Genomic DNA, 19,041 nt, shown 5'->3' with positions numbered 1-19,041 from the left:
TGTCTGTATACACACACACGATATAGTGCCACTTAACATTTCCACCTCTTTTGATGCAAATTATACAACTTTCAGCAGCCAGTGTGTTCTTAGATGGACAAGATATGGGAGTAGTTGTCTCCAAGTATTATCGAACCCCCATGTTTGTTTCTGAATAAAGCCTGCTGACAAAGCAACTAGAAAGCAACAGAATGATAAAACATGCAAAGGCCCAATCGCTGCAAAGTGATGTGTGGCTTTCTGAAAAACATTTTGCCCTCTTCGTCCTCCAAGTGTTAAATTTCTTTCCTTATCATGGCCTCCCCTCCTCTGCAGTTGAGCTCTAGGCTGAGATTTGTGGGTGGCGCACAGGACTGTTTCCTCCCTGTCCTTAATGTCTGTTGGCCACAGGGTGTCCCTCCTTCTGCGTGTGCAAGTCATTGCTGGAGGCCAGTAACGCAGTGTCCTTGAACTTTGTGACTGCATCACGGAGGCTCTTAAAGCTCACACATCTCACGCTATATATACTGTAGGTGTTTAAAAATTAGTCCGTTTGATTTAGTCATTTATTCATCTTGGTTTTATTCCTCTGCGGAATGTCCACCTGTATCAGGATATATAGGCCTGTATGTCGCCTAAATTTACAGGCAGAGATACTTAAAGAGGCCGGTTTTTCTCCACTCGTGTCTTAAACACCAGGTTTAGAACGTTGGGTTATGGTATTAGATGTAATTTTGCGAAAATTGTCATCCCTAAAGCCCAGTACTAAAGGGATAACCACTCCTTTTTGATATCAAGTGGACATGATAAATGGTCACAAGTTGTATGTGTCCCTGCCTGCCCATCAGTGTCTAATGAAGCCTAGTTTCAACATTACAGCATCAGTCTTGAACCATGCACACTCAGTATATCCCGTTATAGCATACAGACAGGTAGAAATAATTAACATGCAATATGAGGTTACTTTCAGATTTGTAATGATTTAGTACTGTTGGATACAGAGTTTCAATGTTAACAATTATTTAGTCCTTTCCCGTTACTGCATAGGATTTGGTTTATATTTATTGTGTTCATTTGTTCAGCAAATGCACAGAGCGAAGGGATTTCTTTTCTTTTTTTTGAATAATCCTACATTAAAGGAACATTTGAGAATTGCCAAATGAGAAGTGTGTACACCTTGATGAACGTTTAACATCATCTGCAGCAATACAAACAAATTCCAAATTATGTCACTCTATTAACATGTATGCACTTTCACTGAGCAATATTGTAGAGCAATTATTCCTGGATTAGATTACCTTTCCAAAAGCGTTGGTGGAGCTAGACTGCCAATTTTAACTCAGATTTGCATCACTGTTGTTCTATCTTGCTCTGGCTGGCATGAGGAAGCTGCTTAACCCAGTCGCATCCCAGCTGCGGCTTGAGCACAAGGGGGAAATGGATCTGAAGTTTTAAAATGCTTGTAGCAAGTACATTTTTGCTCATCTTTAAATGTCTTTATTGTTCACAAAACCGATTTGCTTGGATTGGTAGAGGGCAGCAATGCGCCCAAAAACGGTTCAAAGATCCCGTGCTGGGTGAGCACTCATCAGGATCGCACTGTCAAAACAAAGGGGAGGTGCCAGCACATTTGCAACAGTGTTTGCTTGTTATTTTTAGTTAACATGTTACACAATTAAATTGATCCAGGGCCACTGGAGAATAACAGCAGAAAAAGTTGTAAACAGTGTGACAGAGGAATGATTTTAGTTATGCAAGTTCATATCTGGGTTGAAGCTGATGAACCTGAAACATGAAACTTTATCACTTACTGTGCATTGTACTGGATCAGATTCATTTCAGTTTATTGTTGTGGCCCCGATATGTGCCGGATCCTTTTAGACAATCTTGTTGCATCTTTGATTAAATTATTCACCAGCAGAGACAGATTATATGGTTATTTTACAGTATTGTATGTTTTCGTATTTACCTCCATTTAGTACGAAGTGTGTGGGTGGACAAATCACATTTGTTTTCAGTTTGGATGAATCGTTGCCTTTATTTTTCAAGGACAGACTGTGCATGTTTGTGTGTGTGCACCCTGGAGTTCTTCACTCTGCACATTGCCACACACATTTGGTCAATTTAATCCTCTGAGGAACTAGTAGCATGCAGCCCTCACTTATAAGTGTTCAGTGTCACATAGATAAATGCTGAACTCAATGTTGGATTAGGCAGTGTTTCTTAGAAAATAAAACAAACGGTGTCAAAGGAAGGAAAGACGTGCTAACATTAGCACTGGGTGCTCCCAGTATATTAATTCTCCTCGACATTTTGCATTTTATTTATAACTGATCCAGACCTCCATAACAAACATATATTCTGTACAGTTCAACACCTGCTCACTACATTCCCCCTCCAGGCACTTCTCTGCCATAGCCATTATTCAGACCTGTGGGGAAATGGTGCAGATGTGGGTACTTGCAGTACATGGGCTCTAATTCATCTACCTGCCTTCATAGCTCATCATCCATGACTGTTTTATCAAATAAGTGCTGCAAACACAGCAGTCTTGTGAAAAAGTGCCAGCTGCATCAAATGTAATTGATTTATAGTAAGATTTGGCATGCTTGGTTAAAAGGCTATTTTTTTCATTAATTTCTGTTAACTGCTATATAAGGGAAGCATCACATTGTGATTGATGCTGTTTCTACCCAAGTTAGTTTCAACAACCATGAAATGTTGCCTCCAATAACCCACTTGAAATGTTTCAGTTTAAACATCACAGATCAGATTGAGCTGCAGAATCAACCTCCACAAGTTTCCAAGGTTGAAGGATGACATGGCAAAAAACTTTGATTCTCTCTAGTATGAAATTATAGACCATTTTTATGGAGGAATAAATAAATGCCAGGTTTATAATTCAGCTCTTTGCAGAAGACAGTGTGCCCATTTATCTTTAGACTGTAAAAAGTTATGCATTCATGGTATTTAAACTGTTATGTATGCTTGTGTCTTGCCCAGGCTTTTCTCCGCTTGTGAGATCTAACGGCACCGTTAAATGAGTCCTGAAAGGGAGCCTCCTTAAATTGTTGAGGTGGTTGGGTTTGTTTTAGCAGTGACAAAATAAAAAAAAAGGGTCTGGTTTGTGACGAAATCTGTGTGGCAAGACCTCCAGGGGAACAAGATGCTTCGTATTTAAATGGCTGCACTGTGAGGAGGCTGCTGGTTGGCTGTGCATATTGAATGCCTTGGAATTTTTGGGCAGAGGCATCTTGCCAAGCTTCCTCTTCCAAGTGTTTATCTAATGAAATATTTCTGCCTTGTGGTACCATCTCCAGTGGGACAATAGCCAATGTTTGTGCTTTGTACTTAAAATAAAAGGTGAAACGTACAAAACGGGACTGAAGACATTTTCTTCAATGACAGTATCTTCTGCTCTGGCCTGTTTTGCTTGTGTTCTGCTACTTTTCTCGCTGCACATATTGCAAGTGAACTCTTGACACATGTAATTCTGGAAAAATAAAAAATTTGGTTTAGTATCTTTAGGCATTAGTCTTTGTGTCCCTTTGGCCGTTTTAGCTCAACTGCATATGTCGCCATGCGACGGCAGTTCAGGCAGTCCCTGAGTTATGAAAGCCTGACTTACGAACAACCCATACTTGTGTACCGACCTCTGTAAAGCTTACTGTTGTGAAAAATCAAGTTGCATTCAATGGTCCGTATTAATGAACGTTCAAAACATTGCCCGAGGAAACCGTAACACGTGTGTTATGTTTGACTAATTGATGCTAGATTTGAACCGTACACAAAAACAAGGTCGACTTAAAGACTTAACATGGGGCCTGCTTCTTCTTATTTCTACTGGCTCAAAATACAGATTCAGAAGTTCAGATAAATAACAGATGGAAACAACAGCAGGACAGTTAATCTCAGCTGTGAAGTTCAAATCCTTATCCTAGCGGAATTGTAGTGCATTTTGTGTGGATGTTGACAGCACTTGGCACAATTAGCACAGCTTTAATCTCTTGAAGTTGACTTCAAACAAGAAACCACCAGCAGGGGTTTCAGTTGGGAGACCAACACTTAGTATCAGAATGTACTTTTTCTAGGGAAGTCCTGTGATGGTTATCAAGTCTTTGTCACGTTTTGGAATTCTTGAACTGTCAAAGCAAATTACTAGTTGCCAGAGTGAAAGTAGACCCAACTCTACAACTCTGTGGGATCACAATTCCTACTTGATCCAGAAGAAGCTACAGAGCAGAAACCAGAGATTTATTTTAATTCTCAAATTGCTCACTGTTCCTCTGCTAGTTCATCCCCCTTAGGACACTTTGGATAAAAAGGAAAAGAAGCCAGATATTTGACTGACAGTGTTTTTCCAGTAATGTCAGTGATTTGAGACGTGGGCTGCATTTCCTCATGAGTTGCCGTAAGTTTATATAAGAGCTGTTTTGAGGGAAATTGTGTGTATTAAGGGAATTAAATGTCAAATGTTTATTATTTGGGCCATAAATTTGAAGTCACTGTTAATGTGTTTGTAGTGCATCCAGTAGAGAAATTGCAATTCATTCCCTGTTGGAAACTTGAGGTCTATTTTGAGGTTAAGGGTTTTGAAAAGTTTTGAAAAGTTTTTACCTGCAGTTTGACAAAGCAACTAAAAGTACATCACGTTGAATCTAAATGTTTCATTTTAATAAACAAGTCGGTGAAGCATCTCTTTTATATATGATGCATGACAGTTTATCAAACACCAAAGCTGTTTGATATGGTGGTAATGTGAAATTTGAAAGCCTCCAGTGCTGGCACACATTCAGTAGAGTCAGTAGACGGCAAACATGAAAAGTACCCAAATGTATTTTGTCAGACACTTAGTAATGGTGGTTTTGAAAGGGGATGTAAAGATTGAACTTATTCAGTACAGTTGCCCACAAGTAGTATATTAAAACTACTTGCTTCTAAATAAAAAGTGCAGTACTGTAATGAAATGCCTTTTATTCAGACAGTGGAAGAATATTAATGAAATATTCTAGTCTTGGAAGAGTTCAAAACTTTGCTTTGCCAAACTTTGTCTTGAGCCTTATTAACTCCTGTTTGGGGATGGTTGTGAATATGAACCTAACAAAAAATGAATCTGCTACAAGCTGCAAATTGTTTGATTTAAAAGATTTTTTTTAAAAAAAATTATACATCCATTCATTTGTAATTTATCTATCTTCCCTCACTGTGATGTAATAACTTGCCACTATCAACAAGATGCAGATTCTGCTCCCAGAAATGCTCCAAATCAAAAAAGGCAAAGATGCTGAAATAGTTTGATACAGTAACAATCATATAACATTTAACTAAATTTTATATTTCTGAAAAATTAAATTGGAAATGATCACCATACAATTATTGCCTGTAAGCAGGCCTCCACAGAAGATGTATGCAGATATGCATGCACAGCCCCTCCCCCCATTCATCACTGATCTTTTATTTGATGTTTTACAGGGCAATCACACACACACCTCATTTACACAAATTAGATCTAATTGAATTCCCTGTGAAATTTCACAGGATGTGACCAGTCACCTGTCCTGTGAGTGTTCACCAGAATGGAGAGGTGGAGATGCTGCATGCAGTTGTTTTCACAATTATGTTGACATTAGAGGCATAGGTTTTGAACCACGTACTCATGATTTCACACGTGACGCACGTGTGGGCCCATCCTTAATGCTTAAGCTGCTGGCACAAATATAACTAAAATAATAAATGAACAATGAAAAAGAAATATGCAGTGACAAGGATTTCCATAGTAAAGCCGGAGAAATCTACAATTCTTTTTAAATTTTGAATAAGATTGTGTTCTATTAGAACATGTCAAGAGGTGGGAATCTAGCCTCTAAGAACTATTATTTCTGTGCTGTTAAATATCTTTACACATGTTCAAAACGCGTTGTGCTAAACTGTAACGGCACAGCGTTGTGCTCATGTATTAGCTGTTAAACGGGAACCACAAAGAAGTGTAATCAGTGACAAATAATACAATTTTGCTTCTGCGGCTTTTTGAGTAAAGAATGATAAAGATTTTCCTCATAGGGCTACATGTATATAATCCGTTGTTGAAGGAGCATTTCTCCATTCTCTGCTGTTGTAGAAATATTGTTTTTGTTGCTTCACCGGACAACAAAACAGACATAAGTGATTCATTGCAGTATCCGCCTTGAGGCATACCGTGTCAAGTGTGCAGGTTCTGTCTGTGTGGGTTTCCTATTAATGCTCTGTGTTCATCATTTTAGTAGATTTAATACTCTGACCAATGAGTTGATGGGGTCCAGAGATCAGTGGGCTGGCTGCCTGGTCATTTATATCGAAGGGCAAACTATTTTTATTTTGTTATTCACCTGGTAATGTGACCATTGGTGGGTTATTTGGTTATTTCCTTTACAAGTGTCATTGTCATTAGGTTCATAGGGGCGTGTCTATCTGTGGGATGGTTGTGCAGAATTTGCGTGTTGTGTGTGTGTCTTTAAACTGGTTGAGAAATGCAGAATGTTTTAGCATAACTCTATCACTGCTTGTGATGAAACAGAGCAGAGCCATTGATTTGTTCGTTCAGATTTCAGCTGTTGTCTCTGTGCAGTAGTCCCACCCATTTCTACTAATTGTCATTGCTCATGCTTAATGTCTGTGGCCTCGTTTCTCTACTGACTGAATATTGTATTTCCCTTGCATCTGCTGTTTGCTCCTTACTTGAAGATCAGTTCTGACAAAGTGAAATATTGCCTTTTGCGTCTCCCTGGTTTGAGCCAATCTGCATGGACAGCAAGTTTGAAAAATGAAGCCGCCGTCCTCCTTCCCCGAACAATAACATGTGATCACCTCTGACTATTTCTGTTGATGATGTTCTTCTAACATGAAATGCTTTTTGTTTTCAGACGGCAACTCCAAACTAACATGGCAGTCAGACTGTGCGATGTGGCTTCTCTGCTCAGAAGTGGCTCGTGGGCACCTGAGCCTTGGACTGGGGTCAGTGCCACAGCTTTTTTTGAAATCCTTTGGCCAGAAGGCCTGCTCTTGTCTCAGTGCTCTTGCCATACCAATGACTAGTTTTCACTCCTATACTAGCGTTTGACACCTCACAAAGTCAATCGCATGTTAAATTTGGAATTCTTGGCACCTGTTGTTTTTGTATATGAAAAGCCCCTATGTTTGGTATGGTCTCAAATTGCCTGCTATTGTATTACCTCTTCAAATGTTTTATGGCCTCTGAACAAATGTATGAAAATGTGGACAATGCCCTGATTTCACTAATCTACAATCTGCACATTGCAAAATCTGTTAACAAAGGATGACTCTTCATACTCCAAAAACTGAAATGTCTCCTTGGTACCATTTCTAACCTTGAAATGTATTTTAAGATACACATCAGCTTCAAAATTAGTTTATCCAATGTCGAGTGGACGGATGAATCGTGTCCCTTCGCTTTCTCAGTAGAAAATCTATTTACTTGGAAGCAATAAAAGCAGCAACCACTTCAGTGACTTAGCAAAAATGGATGCCAGTGTGCTGTCTTTTATTGTTTCAACCTGCCACAGTAGTGTACTTCCAACGATTTAGCATTTGGCCAGACACTTGCTAAAATTGCATCACCTTTGCATCATTGATCACAAAATCAGTTTAGGGGTACAGATAGTTGAGTTCTGAACTGAAGGAGTTGAAAAATAAAATGTGTTGTGCTGAGGTTAGATTAATTAAACATCGACAAACACTCACAAAACAATGTTTCAATGTGTGAAGAGTGTCCTTTTTTAACTATTCATCTTTATTTTACTGTAAGTATGGATGTTTAACTGGCCTCTTGTTCTGACTTGAGTTTGTCTCTCGTCTCTTTAGCAGGTAATTGCTGCCATGGAGACACAGCTGTCCAATGGGCCAACTTGCAACAACACAAGCAACGGCCCCTCTACAATCTCAAACAACTGCTCCTCACCTGTAGAATCAGGGAGCATAGAGGACAGTAAAACTAACTTGATAGTCAACTATCTGCCTCAGAACATGACCCAGGAGGAGCTGAAGAGTTTGTTCGGGAGCATCGGAGAAATTGAATCCTGCAAACTAGTGCGAGACAAAATTACAGGTAACATTCACATACAATTTTGTATCTGTGCAGAAACATTCTACATGGTCAAATTGTGTCATTAAATGCCATTCTGACATGTATACGTTTAATATAACCCATGAAGCGGTAAATAAAGACAGATTTTACTGCTTGATGAAATTGCTTTGATTTCTATAATGGTGTTGGTGCGACTTGTTTACTGAGCCACGAGTAGGACAGCATTTACAAGAGATGGCTCTGGGTGGTGTTTCCTTTGGTCATGCTACCGAGCCTGCTAGACTTCAAAGAATGCGAAAGTAGTGTCGGTTGGTTTGTGGGTAGAGGAAAATAATTTATTTTTTTAATGTATGACTGCAGCTTGCGGAGGACAACCTGACATGACATCTGCGGCTGGAGCAGGTAGATAATGGCTGAGGCCCTGTATTTGTACTGCTCTTCTCAATCAAGGTTACCTAGACCTTCTCCGTGTGATTCACAACATGAACACAGTGGTCAGAGACATAGGCTTCTCTAGCTTTTTAAGGATGTATGTGTGTCTGTTTTGAACAATGGCAGAGGCTGGAGAGCAGGAGGTTGATTGAAAGCTATCGAAGTTAGTTCTTATACAAATGATTAAACATTTGCTTTCTATTTTAAGATTTCAAGGCAGCGACCTTGAATAGATGAACGTTAGAAATATACAGCAAAGTACATCTGCTCTTGAAATATTCACATTATTAAATATTTCACAATGCCTATGTGTAACTGTCCAGTATTTATGAGTCTCTCTTTGCGTTGTTGCTTCTGTGCTAATAATGGCTAGTCTAAAAATGTAAGCGCACACTGTTTTTAAATAGAGCAGCACTATGGGTTCGGTCAGAAATACCTTGTGAAATATTATATCATTAACCGTTACCATAGCACCAGTGTGCACCATTATGGATAATGATTTCATACATATCTAAGCCATTGTGCTTTCTTTCTTGGAAGCACAAAACGTTAAACCCACAAACTAAGGGGAGGGGGAGTGGGGCCTCGCATTTTGTATTCAGTGTTGAATTTAAGATTTTGTCATGTAGCAATGATGAAAATCTTCAGGTGTTTTGATATGCATGGAATAAATGCTCTTGCCTATCCATGCAGGCAAGGAGGTTGTTAACGCGTGAAAAAGGTTGACTGAAATGACAAATGATCCGGTTTGAAGTCGGTGTGGAGCGCAGAGTGCTCGCTGGGTCGAACATAAATGTGCCTGATGTGTTGCATATTTAGCAGAGCAGGTGTTAAAGTACCACTGTAAATTATTCAAGCACAAAGAATGAAACAAAACAAGTTGTTTGAAATCAGCTTCAAGTGAAGATGACGTGTGGCTGCACTAGAGGCTGTAAGTGGGGCAGTGAGGATGTACGGGTAGTGGAGGCAAGTAATGGTTTAACGGAACCCTCAAACCATTCAAAGATCATTGGCTACCCTACATGTAACACTAAGTTTGATGATCCTTAGTGGCTGGTAATGTAATTTACATTCACAAGCTAATAGGTTTGTCTGCTGCGATGGTGTTGTTTAGGCACTTAGAGCTGATGTGAGTCGACGTAATCAGACTGTGTCCTTGTCATCTTGCATTAGACTTTGAAGCTGTGTTGAGACTTTTTGGTACTAGTGAGATAAGTGAATCAGAAGTTTTATCTCGTATCATTAACATTTACCATGTTAATGATGTTGCTCAATAGTTAACGTATCGACCCTCTTTCTACAATGTACAGGATTTAGTTTATAACCAACATCTGGCTGCACAGTATGCAACCATGTTGGTGTCTCATGCTGTAGTCACACTACTTTTAAGAGAAGTGCGAAGTGGCAGGTTTTTTATTTAAGTGACGCTCCCCTTTACAATGTTTTAGTACCTAAATGCGTGTCAGTTTTATGCTTTGTAGATGTTGCATTTCAGCGGCTCTGCTATCTTAAAATATTAAATTTGAGCTTTTGAGGTCACTAATAACTACAAGCACTAACTTACTAGCAAGTACCTTCAGACATTTCTAGTACAATACAAGTGTAAAGAGGGGTCGGTTTCAATTCAGTTCAATGCGTTTGATTTTTGATCAGAAATTAAGATTTTTGATTTTGACAGCCAAAAACAAATGGGAAATGTATTAAGAAATGATATAGTTGTAGGCAAGTTTGAATGAAAGGTGTTAACCTCTTGAGTCCGACTCAGTTCTGAATACATATTTAAACTTATTACATTTAAGCAAGTTCAAGCTGGTGTTTCCTCTGAAAGAAAGGGAGTCTGTGGAAACAGTGTTTGCACTTAATCTATTTCTAGGGTTAATCAGTGTTTTTTGGTGATTTTTTGCACCGCAAAATGATGTTGAAAAATCTGATCTTTAATCCTGAGCTGCACTGAAAAATTAGGCAATCAAATGCCATTCAAAAACCTTTCAATAGCTTCAGTGGGATTCTGCTTTAAATTCAGTCTCGGGAATGCACAAAGCCTGTCCCCTCTGGACTGTGGTCCTTTGGTCTCTCCCTTGGCCCTGTGGCTGTGGATTTAAGCCAGTCTACATCTGTGTGGTGGTGTAATCACCAGAGAGCTCCATGCTTGTTTTTGGTGTTAAATCTTAGATGGATAGATTGGTAGATGGCACTATTACTTGCTGGTTGTAGTCCCCTGCTCCAAAGATCTATCCCAGCTCAGAGTTTTACTCCTCGTGCCGGCTGAAACGTGGGATTACTACTTGTAGGAAAATATTAAGTACTCCCAGTTGTAACAATGGTGGAGGGGAATGTTCCAAAGGAAGACGTTGATGTAACACGCAGACACACACACACACGTGCCACACTATGTTTGCCCTCCAGGCTTATAGTAAAACTGTTATTTCACCAGCTCATTTCGAAGACTCAGCATGTTTCTCCTGGCAATCGTACTCCCAGAGATGTAATGTGAAATTAAGCATATGCACTTCTCAGGATCGCAGTTGAACAACCCATGAGAGCAGTTATTCATTTGTGGCAAACCAGATGATGCCAGTAAAGATGAATATAGACTATTCAACTGGAGTGAAACTTCATATCAATGCTGCCTCTCAAAGTTTAAAAATTTGACAACCTAAATGAATTTGCAAAGTCATTGATTAGCTGTGATAATTGATTGGCATGGATGGACCCCTGGGTGTGTTCTCCCCAAAGCAGCGCCACAACTCATTGAGCTGTGCCTCTCTCTCTCTCTCTCTCTCTGAGCCGATGGTAGTGTGCTCTAAATGTGCTTCGGTGGTACATAAAACTATTCACTTCATCTGATCTCGTGCACATTTTCTAATGTGTTTTAAGTTGCTTGCATCCCATATTAATATGCTGAAGTTGCTCGAGCTGGTGAACTTGACCGGCAGTGGAATTGCAGAGAGACCCAGCAGTGTGGGTGGAGGAAATTGAATTGCCTCTGTGCACATAAGAGTGGGTGTCAATCTTTTGTACATTTTAGAGATAAACTGTAGAGGGAGGGGAATGCATTGAGCCTCAGCTGCTGCACTGTGTCAGAGATGAGTTGGTGTGAAAGCAGAGCGATTGCCTGTCATTGGTAATTTCAGATATGTTTGTCAAAGAGTTGGCTTGAGAATTCTCTATAGGCTCAGCCAAAGGCATTTGTCTAGAAGAGTCTTATGACTTTCGGAATTCTTTGTTAGATAAGAAATAAAGGCCGACCTTTCAGATATGTCAGCAAGTGATGAAGCAAATATGTTGTTTTTCTAAGAGAAATTACGATTTGATTCATCCAGCTAGGGGTGGAGAAAGGCAGATGTGCCCCCATAGTGTAATAACACACGTTTGTCTGTACCAAGCACCGAATTCAACAATCGGCAATGTTTGATTAATCGACTGTTTGTGTTTTTGTTAATGCAGGACAGAGCCTCGGTTATGGGTTTGTGAATTACGTGGACCCGAAGGATGCAGAAAAAGCCATTAATACCCTCAATGGCTTGAGACTCCAGACCAAAACCATCAAGGTAACACCTGCATGGAAACTGGCCTTTTGTTCCCTTGATTGCAACATTTCTCACCTAATCGGACTCGAATGTCCAAATCCTATTCAAGGCACTCAGATATGTTACCACTTACCACCAGTTGCAGGAATCCAAGATAGACATCCATCCATGCATTCATCTCTGGTTTGCAATAAAAGCACAATAATGTGGGGCGGAAAGGGAGCCTATTGTTAATCTGGGCACAGGCTCTGCCTGGGCCTCAAGTAGAGCAGAACCGTTTCTATGGTTGCATGTGCTGTACCGCTGCTGTATGCCGTTGCAGGGAGGTGACTGCCATTAGCATTCATCAGGCGGCGTAGCACTCGGTGTGCTGGTGGAAAAACTCATTTGCTTCATATAGTACAGCAGGACTTGTTGATGGGGGAGTCAGATTATTAGATATTTTCCACAATGGAGTTGCAAGCAGGGATAGAGGGTGTATTACAGGAAATGGCCGTGGGCTAATACGTATACTGTGATGATTGTGTCTTTCAATAGCACCATGGTGTGTGCTGCATGCATGAAACTTCTATATTTTGCATTGAATATTTATACGGAGAGCAATCTGCTCCTCAGCTCTGAAAGTAGAACATTGGAGAGAGGAAAAACAAAATTTATCGCACATCCTGAATTCTGTAGCTGCACTGTCAGACGTGCAAGCAAACCCGCAGAGAGGTAGAGGAGTACACTTTGCAAATATTGGCATCAAATGAAGTGTGAAGGTGAAACGGGGAGGGAGGTGGGGATGAGGTGCGGCAAGGTAGCCGCCTGCCTGCGTGCTGGGAGCTCCAGCTTTCACATTCACTTGATCGGCCTTGGTGTGCGTTTGGGGAATGGTGACAAATTAGCGCTTTTATCAATCCATGAGCGCAAAAAGGATCCAATTTGAAAGTTCACATTTTTTTAAAAATACAATCCATCGCATGAGATTGCAGAGATGGGCTTGGTGTAGGACCTATTTAACAGGCCTGACACTAATTAAAAAGGGCTGCAGTGCTGTTCAGGAAATAGACGGGGCCTGTCAGCAGGCATAGGGACGAGCTACATGAGGACGAGCTAAGAAAAGACAAAGGAGACAAACGGTGGCGAGTTAGTCTCCTCTTCATCTTCCATAAAAACCATCCTCAATTCATTCTTGCACACCAGCCCTGAAATGTTGGCTGAATACACGCCTGCGTGAGTGTGTAATTGTCTGCATGACTGAAATGGGATGGTGCACTGAGAAAAGTGAATTTATGACTACTCGGGGGTATAATTGTATATTGATCCATAGAACCTGTTAGATACGTATCTGGTCCTCTTCTGTTTTCTATTACTGGACTGTGTTTATGGACAAATGTTGATTTATGACTACACGGTGTGTTTATTTAGGGCCTCTCCAAATATCCCCTGACTTCACTCAGAGCAGCGGGTGAGACTGAGGAGGCAGGCAGGCTCTGGTTTGTTGTTTGCCCATGTACACAAGAATATTGGACGTGATTGAGAGCTGCCCAGAGAGGGCCAACGCTGCATCCATCAGCTTTACAGGACAGAGAAAATTCTAGTCAGACAAATTTGTCACTGTCCACTCCACCAATTAGTCATTCCTCAGTCTGGAAAACAAGAGTGAAGCAGACTTTGGAGAGGAGACTTTAAAAAGGAAAGGAGAGTCTGGTCTGACCCGGTTCACTGCATTGTCCATCTATTCTGAATAATACAAGTTTGTAGACAATGTTGCATCAGTGTTTTCTTTTTAGAGACCGTTAAACCATTGCATGATTGATGGGACTCAAGTGTTGAGGTGCTCACGTTACAATGCAGACATTGACATTGGCAAATTAAGGGCGACAACAGCGACAAGTGCTCTGTTCTCAAGTCATTAAACTAAGGAAGCATTCCCTCAAAGTAATTTAATCAGTGCATCATACACTCTATACAATCTGTGTAACCTGGGATTATAATGGAAGTAAGTTTTCCAATGTTAAAAAACAGTTAATGTTTGAATTTGTTTAATAGAAGTAGTAAGGAGTACTGACCAGTATATTCTTCTGTCAGTCACTTCATTCTAGCCGTGTGTGAATGTATGACTGGTTGTGGTGCTGAAGCAGATGTGAATGTTCAAGCAGACCACCAATTGATGTAAACTGTCTCCTCCTGCAGGTCTCCTATGCCCGCCCGAGCTCCGCCTCCATCAGAGATGCAAATTTGTACGTCAGTGGCTTGCCAAAAACTATGACTCAGAAAGAACTCGAACAGCTCTTCTCTCAGTATGGACGCATCATTACCTCACGCATTCTGGTGGACCAGGTGACTGGTGAGTAAAACACTGCAGCCATTTTATTCTGCCTTCTTTCTCTCCCTTCCCTGCTTTATGGACTTTATGACGAAATAATCTAAGCAGGTCCAAGAAATGCATCAGAGGTGGTAGAATGCGGCCCACCAAATGCAATTTTCCTCCAGAGGCATTCATAAATATGCATTGATGGATAGAATATAAAATAGATGTAAAGTAGCAGGATTCAATGCTCCATAATTTCTTTTTTGGCCCTGCAATCTCCCTCCTGTACTTACCTACACGTGCTCACTCCCCTCTCTTCCCCTCCCCATGGACTTCCTGTCATGCCTGTTCCGCGGCCAGATATAAAATGCATTTAAAACGGTTACATTCTCGATTTCTCAACTGCCATGTGGCAATGGAATTCTCATAAAATGCCAATAAACTGAATTTTTCACTGAGCTCCTGTCCGTACTGGAATGCACACGGGCCTCTCGCTTTAATGCTAACATACAAAGTCATAATCATTTATCACCTTACAGCAACCGGATTATTTAATTGGCTTGTGGAGTTGTCGCTGTTTAAAAATAGCTTCTTTTTTTTTAAACTTTGATACGGAATGTGCCCATACCACAGAAAAGGGACTTTTCGACATCAACACAGTTAAGCAGCACAGAGACTTTATCTTTAAACGTGTTCATGACGTAATTCTTCCCCCCCCACAGGCGTCTCCAGAGGGGTCGGCTTCATCCGTTTTGACCGGCGAGTTGAGGCCGAGGAGGCCATCAAGGGTCTAAACTGTCAGAAGCCACCTGGTGCCACAGAGCCCATTACGGTCAAGTTTGCCAACAACCCGAGTCAGAAGACCAGCCAGGCTCTGCTGTCCCAGCTCTACCAGTCACCCAATCGAAGGTACCCAGGACCCCTCGCACAGCAGGCACAGCGCTTCAGGTAAAAAGGGCACAACAACAAAAAAAAACAACCCCAAACTGATTTAGAGCCAAGCCTAATTAATACTGCAAGTGATGAATTGAATTGAATCTGTTGACCCTGTGTGGCTATTTGAATTAGCATTTAAATTGTGTCACAGCAGTATTATGAACATATTCTGTGTTAGAGCTCAGCACGACTCAAGACAGAATAATGTGTCTCTGTATTCTCATTTTAAACTTGGCTGTGTTCCTCCTGTTGCAGATGTAGGCTTACTACAGATTTGATTTTGCAACAATTTGAATGAGCATGAAAATGAGAATGAGCACGGCAGATCAATCAGGATGGTTTAGTTGGACAATTTAGTTAAAAAAATTAAACATTATCCTAGGAAAACTGCTAATGCCATGTCACATTTCCACCTTACCACTTGCTTTCTATATTAAATACATAAAATCTGCGGTTGGCTTGGGTTATAAAGGTTGATCAAGTTCAAAGGTCAGCAAATGAATGACGTGATTCTCCAAGTCGACCGTTCAACGTGATAGTCTTGACAGAACTGTTACTCATCTGTCACTGTCAAAGTGTCAAAATGTATTCATCAACCTCACAAAAAGCTTCATGTGTATTGGAAATATAATGCAAATATGTGTTGGTGTTGATTTTTAGGTTGGATAATCTCCTAAACATGGCCTATGGAGTCAAAAGGTAAATTTTACTCTAGATTTCTTTGTCCTGAGTGACATTCAAATTTAATGTGACAGTTGATGGGACATGTTGGCTTCTTCAATGTTGTGTGTCTGCATGGGTCCGAGTCTTCATGTGTAGGAAGCAAATGCTGCATGTTATGTGATCAGATTTGGTATAAAGTAAAACTAAATTAAAAGAGCATGCATTAGCTTTTTGCATGCAGTAGTGCCCTCTAATGATTTAACCAAATAGGCAGTTTTTATTATTGATCGTCAAACTGTCTGAACGATCAATAATCAGTCATCTTAAATGAGCCAAATGCACGTTTTTGCTCAGTTAAAAGCTTCTTTTTAAAGTGTGGAAATAGGGGCCGTTTTCACAGCACAGTCTAAAGCTAAATTAAATTTAAAGACAAATTAAATGTCGGAACTTGTATTTGTAATCAGTACGCATCACTCTGATTTACTCAGTGTTTATATGAAACTGTTAAGGAGCCCACAGAGTACAGTGCAACCTATTTGTACAAGAAATTCAACAATGGTTAAAGCTAAAACGGTCAGACGATGAAAGATGAACTCTGCCTCCTGCATGATGCAGTCGGATGCTACTGCTGTCAGAACTGTGCTGATTGGCTGCAGAAGCAACTACACTCACTTTGACCGGCTCAACTGTTCCACCGTGCCTGTCTGCCTGCTTCACTTCACTTTATTAAGACATCCTACGTTGATGGTCATCATTTATAACTTTAACCTTGAAATCATTGTGGCTTTTATTTAAGCAGTAGTTGTTGCAAGTAACACAACTTTAGCAAACCTATGTTGAAGTGTTGTCATCTTTGAGGGTGGACTTCTCTCACACTGCTTTGCTTCCAACTGTGTGAAAGGTCAAAGGTGCTCAGGTAGTGAGTATAGTGATATAATATTGGCACTTTAAGCTACTTTAGGCTATGTAATGTGTATTTGTCCTGTGTGAGAAGTGTGTGATGATTCTTTCACAGGCCTGTTGTATGAAGTGTTAAGCTTGTCTCACCGCATCATGTCATGGTTAAACCACTACACTGCCCTACATAAAATATTACAGGATTTTACAATTTCTTACTTGATATTGCACAAAATTGCATTCTTGTATTTTGAGCTCCATATTCTGTACCTTGATCTATTATGAACAGCCTTGTCCTTTTTTAAACTTGGTTGCGTCAGATGCCTTTAAGGATTCACCAGGATACCAGTTTGTCTGAGCTCGCTTACAGAGAGCCTTCCAGCGCACGATTGAAGTGCGATCTCCTCAAAGCTCAAAGGCCCATCACTCACAACAATAGGCTTGTGATTTCTTTTCTGTCTTGCTCGTTGGCTGGTGCCTACGTTGCCAATTCCCGCTCTGGGTCCTTGATGCTGGGAGCACACCTGTCATGGTGGATGTTCCCTGTGAGGCCAACTGAAGCAGCTAATCTTCGCTGACACCTGCTCTCATAATTCATGGCCTTCCGTGCACTATGAATTTGGTTTCTTTAAACTGGGAAACCATATTTATCTTTAAAAAAACAAAAATGCACACAAAACCTGGCTTTTGCCTTTGTGTCTCCCAGTCTTGGCACAAACTTGCCCCGTGCCCTTTTTAGAGTTGTGCGTTTAGTGTGTCATTTGCGTAAACCTGCCCTGTGCTCGATAAATGGTTTGATAAAAATTCAGAAAAGATGACTTTTTGGAGGCGAGATGTAGATGGCTGGGAACAAAGCATGCTGCCCTCTGTAGATTGTGTTTGGCTTGTTTGCATGAGCGCTTGTCATGAAAAAGGCCTCCCGTTTGCCCTCAGCCTGAACCAATTTCTGTTTGTATTTTTACAGCAGGTTTTCCCCCATGGCCATTGACGGGGTGACCAGCTTGGCTGGCATCAACATCCCAGGGCACGCTGGCACTGGGTGGTGTATCTTTGTCTACAACCTGGCTCCAGATGCAGATGAAAGCATCTTGTGGCAAATGTTTGGGCCGTTTGGGGCAGTCACAAATGTCAAGGTCATTCGTGACTTCAACACAAACAAGTGCAAAGGATTTGGTTTTGTCACCATGACTAACTACGACGAGGCAGCCGTTGCCATTGCCAGCTTGAATGGATATCGCCTTGGGGACAGAGTGCTGCAAGTCTCGTTCAAAACCAACAAAACACACAAAGCCTAATACCCACTCAGATTGTTTGTAGAAAACTCGGAAGATGGAAACAGAAAAAAGGAAGCGACATGGAAACGTACCGACCGCAAACTTTCTACATTAGTAACAACATGTTTGTAAATCAGTGTTACAAAAACAATACTTGGCGTCCAACAATGTGAGTTTTTTTCTTTCCTTCATTGCTACACTTTGAATCTTCTCGGTATACTTTTATGTTACGACAGGAAAAAATACTGCAGGTTTTCACGCCTGTAATGTTGAATTCTCTTGCTGTCTTTACAGATGGACCTTCTAAAACATTATACTATAGGTTCTTGTCATTTTGTTGCACATCTGCTTTGAAACTGTAAGTCTTGTAAGGCTGTGTGTAGTGATTTCCTTTTGTATTCTGTGTCCTGATTTGCCTTAGGTGCGTTATGCCTTGAGTGGTTAGCAAGTACTTATTTTGAACTATTTGCAGTTTCCGTTGATTATGTAAGTATTCTGTTTGTTGTAATCTGAGTTGGTTATTGGTTGGCTGCATAATGTTGCTTATTGTAAACTTAATAGAGAAAAGACAAAAAAAATTCTTAAAGCAGTACCTTGCCAAAGAGCTAAGAACCTCTTTGATGTGGGTTTAAAAAGCATCTATTTTTATAAAAAGAAAAATTTGGAGAAACTTTTTACTGGACCTGGAACAAAATATTTTGACTTGGATACTTTGAGAAATATCTTCATATGACACCTTGTGAGCTTTTGAACTTTACCAGAAAGTTTGCTGTGGTTGAAATTTCTGGAGAGATTTATGATGTTAAAGATACCTTTTGAGATCTTTGTATTATCTTTAGAATATAGAATCAATGGCAGTGCTGGTTTCATTTGTAAAATCATCTGTGGGTCCTCCCATCGTCCTCGTTGTTACGACTAGCAACTCGCTTTCCGATTTGATTTGGAAACAGATAA

General features: G+C 40.5%; 1 protein-coding gene across 6 annotated transcripts; it reads left to right on the top strand.

Moving 5' to 3' along the window:
- The first annotated feature begins 6,897 nt into the window (after positions 1-6,897).
- On the top strand, positions 6,898-18,108 carry elavl2 (ELAV like neuron-specific RNA binding protein 2). Of its 6 annotated transcripts, none has more exons than XM_076143832.1 (7): positions 6,898-6,969; positions 7,840-8,080; positions 11,939-12,042; positions 14,200-14,353; positions 15,040-15,265; positions 15,914-15,952; positions 17,781-18,108. In XM_076143832.1, the coding sequence occupies exons 1-7, from the start codon at positions 6,898-6,900 to the stop codon at positions 18,106-18,108; spliced, it is 1,164 nt and encodes a 387-aa protein (XP_075999947.1). The 6 variants fall into 6 exon arrangements, with proteins under 6 accessions (XP_075999947.1, XP_075999945.1, XP_075999944.1 ...); XM_076143830.1 differs by having other exon boundaries at positions 17,778-18,108; XM_076143829.1 differs by having other exon boundaries at positions 7,837-8,080.
- The last annotated feature ends 933 nt before the right edge of the window (positions 18,109-19,041 follow it).

The sequence above is a fragment of the Genypterus blacodes genome, unplaced genomic scaffold (genome assembly GCF_046128005.1).
Source record: "Genypterus blacodes isolate CSIRO-AG114 ecotype Tasmania unplaced genomic scaffold, CSIRO-AGI_Gbla_v1 ptg000027l_1, whole genome shotgun sequence".
Lineage (NCBI taxonomy): Eukaryota > Metazoa > Chordata > Actinopteri > Ophidiiformes > Ophidiidae > Genypterus > Genypterus blacodes.
This window is presented reverse-complemented; position numbering and strand designations above follow the sequence as displayed.

Coding starts and splice junctions, on each gene's coding strand:
- elavl2 (XM_076143828.1), top strand. CDS start 6,898: ATGGCAGTCAGACTGTGCGATGTGGCTTCTCTGCTCAGAAGTGGCTCG. Junction 12,043..14,199: donor TCCAGACCAAAACCATCAAG/GTAACACCTGCA, acceptor CTCCTCCTGCAG/GTCTCCTATGCCCGCCCGAG. Junction 14,354..15,039: donor TCTGGTGGACCAGGTGACTG/GTGAGTAAAACA, acceptor CCCCCCCCACAG/GCGTCTCCAGAGGGGTCGGC.